The sequence below is a fragment of the Metopolophium dirhodum genome, chromosome 4, assembly GCF_019925205.1.
Source record: "Metopolophium dirhodum isolate CAU chromosome 4, ASM1992520v1, whole genome shotgun sequence".
Taxonomy (NCBI): Eukaryota; Metazoa; Arthropoda; class Insecta; order Hemiptera; family Aphididae; genus Metopolophium; species Metopolophium dirhodum.
The window spans coordinates 1,127,501-1,143,754 of record NC_083563.1 but is presented as its reverse complement, the minus strand read 5'-3'; the positions used below and the strand labels follow the sequence as shown (position 1 = coordinate 1,143,754).

The 16,254-nt window shown below is 30.6% G+C and overlaps 4 protein-coding genes across 10 annotated transcripts; 1 reads left to right on the top strand and 3 right to left on the bottom strand.

The window, feature by feature from the left end:
- Positions 1–50: 50 nt before the first annotated feature.
- On the bottom strand, positions 51–3,551 carry LOC132942412 (inositol monophosphatase 1-like). 2 transcript variants are annotated; one of them, XM_061010751.1, is made up of 7 exons: positions 3,414–3,551; positions 2,479–2,726; positions 1,512–1,648; positions 1,179–1,438; positions 1,004–1,109; positions 786–937; positions 51–340 (listed from the first exon to the last, which is right to left on the bottom strand). In XM_061010751.1, the coding sequence occupies exons 2-7, from the start codon at positions 2,554–2,556 to the stop codon at positions 234–236; spliced, it is 840 nt and encodes a 279-aa protein (XP_060866734.1). In that variant the 5' UTR covers positions 2,557–2,726; positions 3,414–3,551; the 3' UTR covers positions 51–233. The 2 variants fall into 2 exon arrangements, with proteins under 2 accessions (XP_060866734.1, XP_060866733.1); XM_061010750.1 differs by lacking the exon at positions 3,414–3,551 and having other exon boundaries at positions 2,479–2,807.
- On the top strand, positions 3,529–7,740 carry LOC132942407 (uncharacterized). Of its 5 annotated transcripts, none has more exons than XM_061010744.1 (11): positions 3,529–3,663; positions 4,994–5,115; positions 5,210–5,311; positions 5,388–5,687; positions 5,744–5,863; positions 5,930–6,238; positions 6,303–6,455; positions 6,519–6,818; positions 6,891–7,160; positions 7,233–7,419; positions 7,483–7,740. In XM_061010744.1, exons 2-11 carry the CDS (start codon positions 5,043–5,045, stop codon positions 7,640–7,642), a joined length of 1,974 nt encoding a protein of 657 aa, XP_060866727.1. In that variant the 5' UTR covers positions 3,529–3,663; positions 4,994–5,042; the 3' UTR covers positions 7,643–7,740. The 5 variants fall into 5 exon arrangements, with proteins under 5 accessions (XP_060866727.1, XP_060866725.1, XP_060866726.1 ...); XM_061010742.1 differs by having other exon boundaries at positions 4,994–5,154; XM_061010743.1 differs by having other exon boundaries at positions 3,546–3,687.
- Positions 7,726–16,179, bottom strand: LOC132942410 (uncharacterized). Of its 2 annotated transcripts, none has more exons than XM_061010747.1 (7): positions 15,767–16,179; positions 14,758–14,892; positions 10,977–11,281; positions 10,773–10,891; positions 8,514–8,778; positions 8,079–8,395; positions 7,726–8,014 (listed from the first exon to the last, which is right to left on the bottom strand). In XM_061010747.1, the coding sequence occupies exons 1-7, from the start codon at positions 15,870–15,872 to the stop codon at positions 7,822–7,824; spliced, it is 1,440 nt and encodes a 479-aa protein (XP_060866730.1). In that variant the 5' UTR covers positions 15,873–16,179; the 3' UTR covers positions 7,726–7,821. The 2 variants fall into 2 exon arrangements, with proteins under 2 accessions (XP_060866730.1, XP_060866731.1); XM_061010748.1 differs by lacking the exon at positions 15,767–16,179 and adding an exon at positions 15,178–15,434.
- LOC132942411 (ubiquitin carboxyl-terminal hydrolase 22-like) lies at positions 12,680–14,760 on the bottom strand. Its single transcript, XM_061010749.1, has one exon. The coding sequence runs from the start codon at positions 14,712–14,714 to the stop codon at positions 13,281–13,283; it is 1,434 nt and encodes a 477-aa protein (XP_060866732.1). The 5' UTR covers positions 14,715–14,760; the 3' UTR covers positions 12,680–13,280.
- Positions 16,180–16,254: the final 75 nt, after the last annotated feature.

Below are 16,254 nucleotides of genomic sequence, written 5' to 3'. Positions count from 1 at the left end.
TAATAATTTATTTAGGAATAAGTCATAATTTATAAATGATTAATAGTATATCATGTCCAAACAGTGTTTTATATAACATCCTAAATGAATGAACAAAACAGCGGTATAGAATAAAATAATTTCTTTGCTACTATGTAATTATTGGTATATAAAAAATATTGATAAAACATTAAACCATACTAAACCATTATTTATGATAAAGGCTTAATATATAACAGCTGAAAATTATATTTTTAATCATGTTCTGGATAATATTGTTGGAATTTTGAATACACTTCTTCAGCAATCTCTGATGACGATGTAGCTAATATCCTTCGATTCATCAACTCAAAATCTTTACCTGAATATTATATATTATAATTATAAATGTGCAGTATATAAATATTTTATTTTATTAATACATTAGATCAGTGGTTTCTCAACTTTTTTATGTTCGTGGACCACGGCACATCTTTTATAACAATACATTTTGACAGAAAATTATAGTAATATAGTATATAAAAATTATAATGTTAATTTAAAAATACTATACTAAAACCACAATTTTTAGAAGGCATTTATGTATAAAGACTAATGAATAATAGTTGTTCATAATATTGACTGCTCAACGATAAGTGTAATTAAAATATAATAATCATTATTGATAACAAAAATTAAGAACTGGGAAATTTGTAATGTTATTAAATATGATAGGGTGGCCCACCTACAAACAGTTTGGGGCACACTTGTGTGCCACGGAACACCTGTTGAGAACTACTGCATTAGATAATTATAATATTAATTACCTGCCGGATCGATCACAGTACCACCAGCTTCTCTCACAATAATATCTCCCGCTGCCATGTCCCATGCATGGAGACCCATTTCCACATACAGATCAATAGCTCCTCTAGCTACTTGAGCTAAATTCCAAGCAGCTGAACCAGCTGAACGAACACTAAAACAATTTTTATTCAATGATTTGAAAGAACTATTGTTCGGTGGGAAAATATTAAGAATCTACCCGTGAGCATTTGTTGCTAGATAATTGATGTTGTGGTTCACAATACTTCTGAATTCTGCAGTTCTTACTGAACCAAATTCTACAGCGACCAAAGCATCAGTAAGTTCTAAAAAGAATAACAATAAGGTAGTATTTTATTTTCAAAATAAACTTAAGTGATTCTCAAAATATTTACGTTTAACGCCACTGACTTTGATGGGTTCATCGTTTAAAAATGCACCTTCACCTTTGATTGCCCTGAAAAACATGTCCAATATGGGATTGAAGATAACTCCTAACTTAACATCACAGCCAATAACTAAACCAATAGATATGCAAACGTTTGGATAACTGTGCACGAAATTGGTGGTGCCATCCACAGGATCAATTACCCAAGTCGGAGCACATGTCAGTTTTTCTTTAATGCCGGCAGCAAATGATTCCTCACCAATGAATCTTAAATTATATGATAGGTATTATCAATGATCGAATGAATGATTTACAGTATCATAATTGTAAAATGATATACTTATGATGTGGATATTTTTGTTTGATTCCCTCAATAAGTAACTTTTCTACTTCTTGATCTGTTTCAGTGACAAAGTCAATTGAATTATTGGCTTTAGTCTCGATTGTTTTTTTCTTATTGATTCGAGATTTAATAATCTAGAAATAAATTAATAATTCATTAGTATTTAAATATATTTAAGCAAGTAAACGGTAAATGATGTACTAAATATACCTAGCCTATATAATATGCCTATGAGATGCCCTAGATAATAATCTTACTTTTAAATTTTATAAAAGGTAAATTCACTATAATTTTTAAGCTAACAGGGCTAAATGTAATCTTCTGAGCGTCAAATTTGATATGTCGTAAGTGACAGATACAACATATGCAGATGCGACATCTTCTTAAGTTTCGACTGGATTGAATATGGATAATTTTATTCGTACATTTAAGTAAATTATTTCCACTACCTACATACTTTTCATGAGTGATTACAATTTGATATATTATTATAAGCAGTTTAGCAGTATACATAACTTTTGAACAGAAGAAAAAACCCATACCAATTACCTATGTACAAAAAAGTTTTAAATTATTTACAGACCCTCCGACTTACCCTACCATTTATAAGCAACAGTGAAAAATCAATACCGAAGAGTAGGTGGTAATACCTATAATTGTATATGATTTAATTACCTAATAATATTACTGTTATAATTCACTTAGCGGAAGGTAGGTAAATTTTTTTATATCTGGAGTGTGTAATTTTTTTTGTAGTTTATTATAGAAATATGATACACACGGTAATTTATAGTGATTATTTAGTAATAGAGAACCACTGGTGTAATAATATCGTAAGAATTACAGTATCACAACAATGGCCGTCGGATTAGAGAAAAAAATTAGCGAATAGCGAGAGATTGGACTGTCCAATATATTGATACATATTGATATTACAAAAAATAATTGATTTTTATCCAATCACCTTGCCGGCGTGTCGCGCGAGTCTCGTGATCAGTTCCAGGCATTCGTGCAAATTGACCTCTTCGTTACAACCAGACATGGTAATTGTTTACTTTATAAATATTTAACAGTATGGACTACGAAGTCGGAGATATACCGTAAGTCGTTTTAGCAGCAACTGAGCAGTTCGGGAGCTCGGAGGAAAACGGAAGAGGAAGACTGCAAAGACTGCAAAGCTCTGACAGACCGTCGAAGTGTAGCGGTGCTACGCTAGAAGGCAGAACATAGATAAAAGATAAGGAGGCAAAAGCGTAGAGACTAGATAGGGCAGACTGGCAGAGCGCCAGAGCATAATATTCCTGGCGGCGAATAATGAATACAGCGCCATAGATAACGAATTCAATGATATGTAGTTCGTCCGTACATCGGTTACTAAGGTCGTGGCTTTTAGATAAGTAGCATGACAAAATAAATTTATAGTTTATAGTTTTACAATTTAATATATTTATTTTGTCACGATTAGTAGATTATTGTAACAACAATTTACCACGAATTAAGATTTTAATTATTGTTCGTGGTACAAACTAATGTACGTCCATCACGGTGTTCTACGACCCATTTACCCATATTTTATTTATAATAGCACAGAACAATTTATTAAATATACCCACCACAGAAACATAATATTATGATTTAGATAAATATATGACATGGTGACATATTATTTTGTATTATAAACGTCTGAATATACCTAAATACTATAATATCATAATGGGCAGTGGGCAATACCATAATACCATATTGATATTACCATAACCATAATATTATAACGATTCGTTCAATCGTTCTATCAGACATATCCCGTGGAAAAGACGCGAGTTTTGACGGAATTCGTCCGTTGCGCGCATTGATAATAGAAAAATTGATAGGCCATGTTAATTACGCATGCGAACTTACGGTACGTTGTGTTTGCAGTTCGCACTGTTTATAGCGTTGAATATATAGATAAAAGGCACACCGTTCGAGAAAACGGAAAACGACGCGTATCGCCGTATCGCCACAGTTCCGATTTGTTCGACTATATTTGGTTCCGCGCGGTCTGAACTGTTTAGTTGGCTGACGTTACACTGGACACAGCTAACGTCCGACCACCACTGCCAGTCCGGCAAGCGGAGCTAACAACTGCCTACGTCGAAAACGTCCCGATGTACGTCGACATATTCGACCCAAGGTAAACAGCACGGTCCCGTGAGTATCGCATCGTCTCGCGACAGTCCGCTATCCTAATAATAGCAATAATATCGAGTAACGACTTTTTAAGTTCAACCATTGATTATAGAATAGACTAATCAATGGTTCAACTTTCGTCTTTCGGCCATAGCCACTAGTTGTGCAATGTCTCCGCTGACGACAGGACTATTATGTGGGTGGCCCTGAAAATCTTCTGTAGTAATTTATTGCTGTGCACGATTCGCATTTATTTCGCAATTTAATGACAATATGGGTTGTTGTTGTTGTTATTACTGCCGGTTAACGGCGGACGCTACTCTCAGACAGACCTCACTTGCGTAATTTGTTTTTTCAAGTTTATGATTTTTCGTTACTTCTTTGAAACGTCGAACTATTAGTTAACATTGGCTAACAAAATAAATCTTAGTTATTATAGTCCCGTATATTAGTTTTAATTAAATTCCTATTGTAATAAGCAACGGGATTAAAAACTCAATTTTTCTTAGATAATTATTGCACTTACTAGATGTCTAGTATCGTTGATTATAATATACAATGTCCAGCGAGAGACCACCGATTCTGCGCATCGTAACTCAATACCTATTCCACTATGTGAGGGTGCAGTGTGGGGATGCGCAGTCTTTGTCTGTGGATGACACTAATTATTATTATGCCAAGAGATCAGTGACATACAATTGTATATTATCCATGATCAATCACGACAAAAGTCATAATTTCACACATACTTATTGAATAAATCTTTTAACAATGTGTGACTTTGTAAATTATAAACAAACAAAATAATATATAGATATTTAATTATATTCTGCTAGTTATTACCTATATCAAATAGCAACAAAAAAATTATGAAATTACCCATCCAATTTTTTTTCAGTGTTTTGTCGTAACAGTTTTATGTATTTTAATAACAGACATGTTTTGCATTGCTTTGTTGCCGCCTGCCCCTTTTTTAATTTTTAATTACATCCATATTAAATCAATTTCGAACTTGTATTTATAAAAATATCTACCTATTTCTTATTTCTGAACTTACTGAAAACTGTTATCTAATAGCTACTTTCCATTTTTAGAACTATATCAACATTTAACTTTTTATATAATAATAATATATACCTATAAAGTGTATAATTATGAAAAATGGTGATACTTTTTTTTACCTTGATTCTTATATGATAATATGCCGAAACTTCCATTTTACAAAATCTCATGGACTACAAAACCAATTTGTTAAATGGAAGTTTGATTCTATAACTTAGAATGATAACTTACATATTTTTTATTTATAGATAATGGCCAAATAATTTGTCATGTTTAATTCAAAATTTTTGTGATATTATGGTCAATGATACAGATTACCGACAGTTAAATATCAATGCAGATACCATGTTAGAAAATGATTATGAACCTGGTAATTTATTTTTAAATTTTATATACACCAACAGCAATGGTAAGAAAAAAACATCCATTTAAATAAAAAAAATATTTATACATATTTATTTCAGTTTCGGTAAATGAACAGGAAGGAAATAACTTTGATAGTTATGAAAACAATGAAGCAGTGCAAGAAATTTTTGATACTGATATTAATATTGAGCAGTCTAGCAGTAAGTTATTAAATTAATATTAATGAATACTAACAAAATTTTTATTTTTTTTAAATATACTGTTTTTACGTTTCAGACGTTTGGGATGATATTTCAATTCGTTACTTAATTTACTGTTGGAGTCAATTGAGAGATCAGTTTGCGAATTGCCCAGATAAAAATAAGAAAACGCTATGGGAACATGTGTCAGAACGTTTGGCTGAACATGGTTTTTATTTTGATGCACAGACATGTGACACTAAATGGCGTAGTCTTAAGAAAATTTACATGTACAATAAAACACGTAATTCTAAAAAAGATAATAAACACCCAGTTACTTGGAACCATTATTCTGAAATGGATAAGGCCATTAAAGGCATTCCTTATGAAATTTCAGGTAAAATAATGTATGAGTTATAAGTATTTTAAATTTCATACTAAATGTTTTTACAGATATTGAAAACGATGATGATAATGATGATATTGATAACAACGGTCAAAATGAAGATGATGACGACTTGACAAGAGAAAATAGAGATAGTGTTGGGGAATATGAAAATGCTGATTCATCTAGTAGATAAAACACATTTAACTATTCAGACTGATTTTATTATACTTAACAATGTCTTTTTCATATAGGAAGATATGTTGATAAATGTCCATGGACAATCGAATCAACCAAGGAATTGATTCGATTGTACGGTAAACACAGAAAGAAATTTTCAGCTGCCAATCAAGGAGAAAAACATTTGTTATGGCAAGATATTGCACATCAGTTTTCACAGTTAGGATATCAATATTCAGCTAATAATTGTAACGATAAATGGCGTAATTTAAAAATGACCTATAAAAAGAATAAGCAAAGGGCTATTAAATATGGAACAGAATACATTAAATGGTGTTATTTTAAGGATATGGACAACATTTTTAAAAACACTCCAGAGGGATGTAAGAAAGCTGATTATAATACATCTAAATAGCATTAAAATAAACTTTTATTATTTTTCTATAGCTCCAGAACTTAATGATATAATTACGGTATCATTAATTGATGAAGATGAGCTAGATGACATTAAAAAGGAAAATGAAGCTTATAACAACATACATGTTGTTGATGAAACCATTGAAAATAATGAGGAAGAACCTATTGAACTCCCTCCTATTGGTAAAACATCAAAACAATATTTTAATAAGTTTTTTGTGATTCAATCCTAAAAAAAATACTCAGGTAATACAGACATATGGACAGAACAAGCAACCAAATGTTTGATTGAGTTATGGGGTCTTTACCGCCCACGATTCTTGTTGGCTCCACAAGGCAAAAAACGTTTACTTTGGAATGAAATAAGTAATCAGTTACGCCAAAATGGTCACAACTATTCTGGTCTAGTATGTGATCGTAAATGGCGTCTCTTAAAAGCAAACTATGTAAAAAGAAGAGAAAAATACAAACAATTAGGAGTTAACAGTGTAAAGTGGCATTACTATCACGATTTAGACAGGTTACTTGGTGTACCTGCTGAAAGTAGTAAGTTGTATAATGCCAATTACTCCAATTATACTTTTTAGGTGTGTTGATATTTCAACTTAATGTTTATAGTTTCCTGGAGTATGGACTCAACTATGTGCTTGATAGATTGCTTTGATAATCATAAAGAAAAGTTTATGAATGCTGCAACTGGTGAAAAGCTCTTGATATGGAAAAGAATATCTGAAGAAATGGCTCAGAATGGTTTTAATTATACTCCCAGAGCTTGTGACAATAAATGGCGTACACTGAAAAACCGTTACAACAAAAACAGAATGCGAACAAACAGGAATAAAAAAGTAATTTGGGTGTACTACAATAAAATTGATTCTGTACTTAGAGGTAAATTAATAATAATAGTTATTATTTTTTTTAAATTTTTGAATGTAAAATAATGCTATTCTAAACTTATAGAACCTAACAAAAATGTTGTCAGAGATGAATCAGATAACAGTGACATAAATAATCATTCAAATGAGGCTAATGAGTTAGATGAACACAATTATATCAGGACTTCTAAACCAAGCTGTTATAATAAAACAAATTGCATTACTGAACTACAAACAATGTTTAGGTTGAGAAATAAGGAATTTGATGAAAGGTAATAAATGCAAGTTTGTTACTTGATTAGTTTATATATATATATATTTTTTTATCTTTTAAGGTTGAAAGAAATGGAGGAAAATCTAAATAGTCGAGAAAAAGTATTTGAAGGACTTCAACAGCAGATGTTGGAACATCTGAAAAGGTCAAATGAATTAGAAACACAAAAGTTGAGACTGTTGGAACAGTTAGTTTTAAGATTGCCACCACACATCCCATAGTTTACTAACACACACATAAAAAAAAAATAAAATACCATAATTTTACCTGTATATAAATGTTAATTTGTAATTACAAATCTATCTTAATTCAATGTTTACTTTATTTGTTTATTTACTCAAATTATATCTTACACATTTGTACAATGTTATATAAACAATTAATCTGTTGTTTATAAAACTCAAGATCTAATTTTGGAGCATATATCTTGGCGTTTTTCCACACTATACTCATCATAATAATCACATTTGAAAGTACAGCACTCGTAAGGTGGACAGTCTATGTCATCGTCATTACTTAAACATATATTATGTAAGCAACTAGCAGCAAATATTAGTATGGCAAACTTGTCTTGTCCCCACAAATCTAAGCACCTATTACAAAAAAAAAAATATTAATTTATGTCATGTTGCTGATGGTATTTGATTTTGAACGTACAAAAGTCTTGAGAACCGCCCTAATAATTTGCCAAATGCCAATTTTATTATGTTCAATGGTACCTCAATAGCATCATTATAGGTGTCTTGTGATACCGTATTATAAGTATCACCAGAAAATGGAGTCATTAAATTGGGTAGAAGAGGAAAACAGCACTGTCCAACAATATGACTCTCAATGTTTGGAAATAGTCTGTCTGGATCATTAAGAATCATTTCAGCTAATGGACTCTCTAGGAATGTTGATGAGGTAACAGATGACTTGAGTAAATAACTGGTGAAAACGTTATAAAACTGATACCTGTTGTTACATACGCACTGCAAACAGATAGCATTCAATATTAATGAGTTACATAATATTGTAATTGTTTACCACAGGGCTATGAGCCCTTTTTTTTAATTATAAATAAATAATGGCATAATTTTGTAGTCTAACCTGAATGGCAATTGAAGACCCATCTTTGGTATGTTTGGATGGATTGGCTGTGCAAGTTTTTCTCAAGTCTACCATTCCAATGACACCAAGTATGCCAGGAAAACGATTTCCAGGCATTTCATTGAATTCTTCAATTTCAAATTCAGCTTGTTGATTAATTGGCCAATAGATAATTTCACCCATACGTTTAAACAATGTGTTAGAGACATCACTAACACATTTATGAGCTGTGCTAATAGCAATATTAAATTTTGATCCAATTTCCCTAAATAAAACGAATTTGAAAACAATTATGAGTAAAGAATGTTCAATTTGCCTAAGCACTAAAGCAAGGGGGGGGGGGGGGTTTGGGTCAGGGTGTGTTGCACTGCACCTCTTACTTTTAAAATAGTACCGATTGGTCTGCTGAAATAATGCACTATTATTTATATAATTATTACATAATAATAATAATATTCAATTGTATTAGATTCTGAGCGGAGCGAGGTGGCTATTGGTTTTACAATGGTGTTTTTTTTTTATTCTGTATACAACATTTTTACCAGAAGGAGTGCTTCGATTTCAACATAGTTAATTATCTTTTAGCAAATTGAATCAAGATGGTACTTTAGAGAGGTTATTTTTTGATTTTCTCAATAATTATTTAATGCTATGGGAAACACCACCGACAAATTACAAAAAACTGCTAAAAATGGGATTTTAATATTTCTAACGCTTTATATATCACCATAGAAACGAATAAAAAATTATAATGTTCTAATATCAATTCAACTTATAGCCTATAATAAATAATAACAATATAAAATATCCAGACTGACAAACCGTCTTCGTTCTGAATCGTTTTTCTTAAACAATGATATTATATCATTGAATTAAAGTTTAATGCAATCCATTATATATTGACCCACTTGTAACCTACTGTACAGCAGAGAAACATGCACCATAACCAGATTTTTTTATATTAACAATAGAAATAAATAAACAAATAGTAAAAGTTTCTTTCATTGCTCATAATGTAAATACATGGTTAATTATAATTGGGAACGTTCGATGGGAAATTAAATGCGGGGTTGTGATGGCCAGAGGTATATTTCAAAAAATGTCATGATTTTTCACATGGTACTAAAATGTTACATCTACCCTATATTAATGCATGGAGCCAAAACATGGACGTTAACAAAAACATAAAGCAAGATAATTGAGGCATTGGAAATTTGGTTGTGTTGTCAAATCCTAATCCTAAATATGCCATGGACAGATAACGCGACAGTACTTCAAAGAATGCAAAAGAAAAAGGAATTACTGATGACTATAAAACAAGGAAATTAGAATATCCGGGTCACATAGTGAGAAATAAGGATATAGATTGCTGCAACTTATACTCTCAGGAAAAATAGAAGGTAAGAGAAGTGTTCAAACACAAAGGACATCGTGGTTGAAAAATCTCCGCTATTGGTTTGGCACACCAACAAATTAATTATGTCTTTCATCATAAGAAAAAGAAGCAATATTCAATATGATTTCCAACATCTGAATCGGATAGAAACTTAAAGAAAAAGAGGAATAATTAGTCATATTTACGCTCTGTCATGAGCGATAAAAGACTAAACGATATCATGGTACTTTATGTTGTAGAAAAAGAAGTTAACAATATCAATAAAACTGTATATGCTAAACTTAAAAATCACCCGTAACCACATTTTTAAAATTCAATAATTATTATTTTAAAATTATTTTGCTGCAATTAATTTGCCTTCAAGTTTTGAATGTATTAATTATTGTTAATTACAGCCTCACAGGTAGGTTTTAGTTTTTTAAATACTTTTAGATTCTGCGTAAAACCAGGGTTTTTTATTTTTTGTCTGTTATCATCTTTAGGGACAGTAAAAATGATTCGATTTTATACTTCAGCATTTTTTCTGGTAGGAAAATAAATGTAGTTGGTACTTAGGGGAAGGGGAGTCAAAAGTAAAAATTCCTAGAAGTTTTCAAACCATCGGGAAAAACCAATAAAAAATAAAGGAAAACACTGGGATTTTGACCTAAAAATTATTTTTGACAAAACCAATTTAGTTTTATTGATGCAACTCAAAAAGTAAGTAACTTCAATACTTGCAATTAGGTATATGTTTATATATGGACTGGTGAATTAAAAAATGACCCGTTTGCACACCCTTAAAAAAACCTGAAATGATGCCCTTGATTTAATGCAACAAATGTATTAATGATTTGTCAAATAATAAATATTATATTATGTACTTATAACTCAGAACAGTTCCCAAGTATGTTAGAGTAACCAGCAATTGTTTTTCAACATCAAATTCAGTCCTCTTGTATGCCATACTTCCGTATTCTTGCATTAAATGACCGCAAGTTATCTAAGAAATATATACAACACAATTGATATGTTTCTGACATAATGAGAATGTGTCCCATTTGAGATACGTGAAATAGATAAATTACTTGAAATGAGCTCCTGGTGATAAAAAAGTGAGCTTTGAAATTTGATTCTTCTAACTGTGTAAATTGTAAAATCTTTGGAACAATAGGCGATGAACCTTCGTTGTCCTCATGTCCATCCATGTCCTTTTGGTCATCTTTATCTTCGTGATCGTTTCTGTTCCTGTGGTCATTTCTATTAATAGCTTCCAGAGGCTTGGATGGAGATTGACAACTATCTACTCCCATACACGATAATACAAATTCAACTTCTAACTGTGAGTTTATCACCTTGGAGTGCAAAATCGTGTTGAGTAATTTTTTATTATCTAAAAACATAAATATCAAGTTATTAGCTAAGATTGTTGCTATTTGCGATGGATTTAGTACCTAGATTGATTTTTGTGATGGCTGGTGGTAATGAAGTTTGAAATACATTCAGCTTTGACAACCACGTCATACCAAATGAAACGCGCAGTTAATGACAAAAGTTGGGAGAACAAACAAATTTGAATTGTTTTTATTTATATATACTTTTTATATCTATGCACAGACAAAAACGAATAAATCGAGTATCATCTTATAATTAGCACAATAATTTATTTAATTAATGTAAAATGTAACAATCTCAGTCGACTGATAAACACAAATATAACCACTGGTATTTCATAAAGTTAATTCGATACATATTATCAGTGGTGAGGTAAATGGTAATTTCAGAGGCAATTGGCTCTGAGATTTTTCTTAAATAGAGGGGTGGGTGGTAGCCGGTGAGTCCCCTAGTAAATGTAATACGATAAACTCAATAGGTTGTCAACAATGATCTGAAATATAATTAGTTATATTATATTAATACATTATTATGCATTAATACATGGGATATTTGTAACTTGCCTCTGGAAAATTTCCAGTTCACCACGCCACTGCATATTAAAATATTTGTTTTAAACATTATAATGTGTTATTGTAAATAAAATGATAACATAAAAAAAATAAAAACACTACAACATTTCAATAGAAAGTTGTTATGTTAAAATATTATTATAGCTTCATGTTTGAAAATCTGTAAAATACTTATGCCTGTATGCACAGTCAATGTATGTGTCACCTAAGAGATGTTATAATTATATCTTATGTGATATATAAATTGACTAAGCATACAGACATTAGAACTTAAATCTAGTACCTCAAAATATGACTATTTTGAATTTTACTTTCAATTATTGATTATTGACAGTTAATTACAGTTTAAAATCCTAAACCAATAATGTCTGATAGTAAATATTATTTATAATCAATAGTGTACCTCATTTAGTGATGTACATTGTACACATATCATCTGGCAAATTTTAAAGGTTAGTTAATAGTCAGAGTCATCAATTTAGATATGAATATTTTATCCATTATAAAATAGTTAAACATTTGAATAATCAATTAAACATGTTTGTTAATTGTTCAAATCCACTACTGGTTGGGAGCACATTTAAAACCCTAAACCAAGAAATGTATTTAATACAATTACATACTGACATGTTTTGGAATGTAGTCTTATTCAAAGACTTTGTAGATCCAAATTAAAACCCACTCAGTACCTAATACATCTTGTAATTTTTATACGGTTGAACTAATTAGGAATTGGTTCAATAATGTTCAATTTACCTACAGATAATAATATGTAAAAAGGTTAAGGTTTATTTTAACAAATAAAAGAAAAAAGAAACATAAAATATTCATATTTCATTTGTATTTTGAAATAACAAAGAAATCAATTGACAAATGTTTATATAAAAAAAAAAAATTAAAATACAATTAATACTATGTGAGGGGTAACACAATGTTTATTATTTTATAGTAAGGTAGTATTCTAGTATAACGCTTTAAATAGGAGATATACCGTCAACCTAAAAAGATTGTAAAGGCACAAAAATACCGTCACCTAAACTTTTACCCTTAAAGTTTAATTCTATTAAGTTTGTTCTTTATAGTATAGTATACATAAATGGCAAAAGTAAAAAAGTAAAATTGATAAATTATCACAAAATAATAAAAATATCACATGGTTCGTTTCGAAAGAAAACAATAATATTATAATTAAAAATACATGTAAAAAGTGAGACCAAATATTCAGTTTTTAAATTATTTTGTTAGGAATAGAAAAAAATCATGTTGCATAAATTTAAATAAAAAAAACTAAGCCAATTTAAAATTAAAAATGTATATGCTAGTATTAGCAATTATAAATTTATACATTATATTTAATTCTAAAATTATATACAGTAGTATTAGGTATTTATTTAGAAATATTTACACATAATTAAACTAAACAATTTAATAGAAATTCATAAACTCTTTATGGTAGAATAATAGGTATGCTGGACTTCTCAATATGTCTTCAAATTGTACTAATCTAACAACATTGTCATTACATTGATACCAAAGGCCCATGTGTTGTATGTAAGACAAATAATGTCCTCCGTTTAGTAGACCTTCATGACAAATCACAGCATACAGTTTATAGATGGACTCACGTGAAGCAAAACATTCATCAATGAAGGCACTACCAGTCACAGATTTTTTCTTTATAAATTTGTTCATATCTAGTGTTTCTGGAAATTCAACAAATGTAGTGATTTTATTTGAAACATTGTCTGATGGCTGTCCAAATCTTTTTAAAATAAAACATAAAACCACTGGCAAATGTTTTAAAATAAGCTGTTTGGTCGATAACTTTTTTGTTTGGCAATTTGTGCAATCTAAATCGTTTAACAACTCTATCTGACCAAATTGTTCTAAGCATGCAATTAATGTTATATTTGTTGGATATTTTCCTTTTTCGTCCATTGAAAAGTATATAGGAATATCATTGATAATGTCAATTTTAGATGACACATTGTTACAGCTCTGGCAAACAATGTCACTTTGCAAAACACCTTTAAAAATTTTATGGATGATACACTGGCAGTTTTCTAGATGTTTTATATCCTTGTCATTTTCATTTTGTATTATCGCTTGTTTATGTATGATATCCAATATGGCTATGAAACATTCGTGTGCATCATGTTGTAAAGCTGATGCCATGTACCAAGTGTTATCCCAAAATATTTTCAACAACTTTTGCAAGCTTATCACATTAACTTTCAACATGTAGGATTGCTGATATATTCTGCCAATTTCACATGTAATACATCGACTGGGCTCCTTTAGAAATGGGCATACATGTTGGTCAGAAAGAACATAATTTCGTAACATTGGTGTATGCATTAGTACCTGCAGTACACTGTTTAAAAAACATGTGTTACCCAAGTTGATGAATCCCGGAACTGGAGTAACACTATCAATATATTCAATTTCTTTACTTTTTCTAAGCAAGACAATGTCTTTTGTCTCTAAGGATTTATTTTTATAACAATATAATTCCTTATTTAATGTGTTTGCTAAAGTCATAATGTCACCATCATAGATATAGTCATCACAGTGTGCACAGAAAATATGACTAAAGGTTAGGTTTAAACCAAAACAATGCTCAGTATTCTTGAAATGTTCAAGAAAGTGTGTAGGACATGCAAAACACACACAATATAAACATGACAATAACCGCGCGCCTTCAAATTTACATGCATGACATGATGCTAGTCTTTTTTTAGCACGTATTGAATCATTAGACTGACAGGATATAAAGTTTAAATGAACAATTCGATAATTATTCAATAATTCCTCATTCTTTCTTTGGACCAAATGTTCACAACCAATAACTGAATCCATTTTAAGGTAATAATATTGATAAACGTTTAAATCAATAACTTACTATTGATGTTAGCTACTCGCATTGACTGGCTTAAATGCACAAAGTTGAATATTTCCTTTTTACTCTGCCCCAACTCCAACAATAAGTATTCAGATAAAATGTCATCAGAACTTTTGTCAGCTAATGTTTTGTATTCTGTAAAAATATAGATATTATTAGTTTAAGATCAATTTTAAAATAATAAAACGTCGTATAATACACTATATGTATACAATTTTTAATTGGTTGTTTATTTTAAAAATAAGATTTAATTTGTTTAAATATACAGCTGTTTTAATAACAGACATCAATAAGAACTCACATTAGATTCATACTAATAACAAAACAAAGTATAAACATTGCTAACATTTATAAGGTATAATAGAACAATCAACAAATAGTAACAATAAGTTATTTTAAATATGAATATCAATTCATTACCTATTTAAGATAAATTTGGATAATTAGCAGGAATGTAAGTGTTGTAACATTAGTATAGTAGACACGAAAATATTATCTGTCTACATAGTTTAGATAACAATCCAGGATCATAAATTCATAAATGAAAAATTTTTATTATACAATTATATTATTAAAATGGAATTTTTTTGAAAGTTTTTCAAAAGTAATTTGATTTTTAACTAATAAAAACTTATACCAGCCTATGAAGCGGCAGCAACACACACACTAGCATGAACAAAAGTTTTTTGTATCGCACTCAGTGGCGCATAATGGAGGGTTCAAGAGTGCAGTTGCTACCCCTGATTTTTTTGGTGGCTGGGTGGGTGGCCCCCTGGCTACAAAATGTTTACACCATAAAAATTCTACTGCGTACAATAATATAAAATATATAATATAAAAACTATTGAATATTTATAGGCTATACTGCTATAGCCATTAGATTATTAGTCAATATAGAGGTAATTAATCAATATGGTACCTCTATTTATTTTTTAGTGTGCGCAACTGATCGCACTTTTAGTTTTGTACCCACACCAGTGAATGAGTTCATCTCGGTGGTTGCACTTACCCACTGACGACTGTAGTTGCCACGGATCGACCTCCGCACTTGTTACGGTAGAACGATAGACGTCGCCGCGTCCAGACAATCCGTTACCGTCACTGTTGTCGGACATCACACACAATCTTGAGCAACGAAAGACGCGCGCAGATCGCACAACTGGAGGGTTGTCACGCGCGAGAGGGTGAAAAAATAAAAACAGCAGGGGACTGACCGTCCACTCAGGGAGTAGACGCAAACAATCGCATGACTAAAACGTACACAAACCGGCGGCGGTGTCGACTGTTATCACGAAACTATCAGACAGCTGTCCAGCCGCGTGCCAATGTTATTATAATAGTTTTGTGTATAATCTCAATCCTGTGTGCATAACATTATATTATTATTCTTTACTCTATGGTGTATATATAACATAGATAAAAACTATTATTATTATATTATGTATTAATAATAATATAATCTATTCCTTTATACGTCACACGACACATATTATATTA

Bases quoted from the DNA above. Each gene is read 5' to 3' on its own strand.
- LOC132942412 (XM_061010751.1), bottom strand. From the start codon at position 2,556: ATGTCTGGTTGTAACGAAGAGGTCAATTTGCACGAATGCCTGGAACTG. The intron at 1,649-2,478 runs GTGATTGGATAA...ATTTATTTCTAG, and splicing joins TCGCGCGACACGCCGGCAAG to ATTATTAAATCTCGAATCAA. The intron at 938-1,003 runs GTAGATTCTTAA...AAATTGTTTTAG, and splicing joins CTAGCAACAAATGCTCACGG to TGTTCGTTCAGCTGGTTCAG.
- LOC132942407 (XM_061010742.1), top strand. From the start codon at position 5,043: ATGGTCAATGATACAGATTACCGACAGTTAAATATCAATGCAGATACC. The intron at 5,864-5,929 runs GTAGATAAAACA...TTTTTCATATAG, and splicing joins TGAAAATGCTGATTCATCTA to GAAGATATGTTGATAAATGT. The intron at 6,239-6,302 runs GTAAGAAAGCTG...ATTTTTCTATAG, and splicing joins TAAAAACACTCCAGAGGGAT to CTCCAGAACTTAATGATATA.
- LOC132942411 (XM_061010749.1), bottom strand. From the start codon at position 14,714: ATGGATTCAGTTATTGGTTGTGAACATTTGGTCCAAAGAAAGAATGAG.
- LOC132942410 (XM_061010747.1), bottom strand. From the start codon at position 15,872: ATGTCCGACAACAGTGACGGTAACGGATTGTCTGGACGCGGCGACGTC. The intron at 14,893-15,766 runs GTAAGTGCAACC...ATATTTTTACAG, and splicing joins GCAACTACAGTCGTCAGTGG to AATACAAAACATTAGCTGAC. The intron at 8,779-10,772 runs GTACATAATATA...CGTTTTATTTAG, and splicing joins GGAACTGTTCTGAGTTATAA to GGAAATTGGATCAAAATTTA.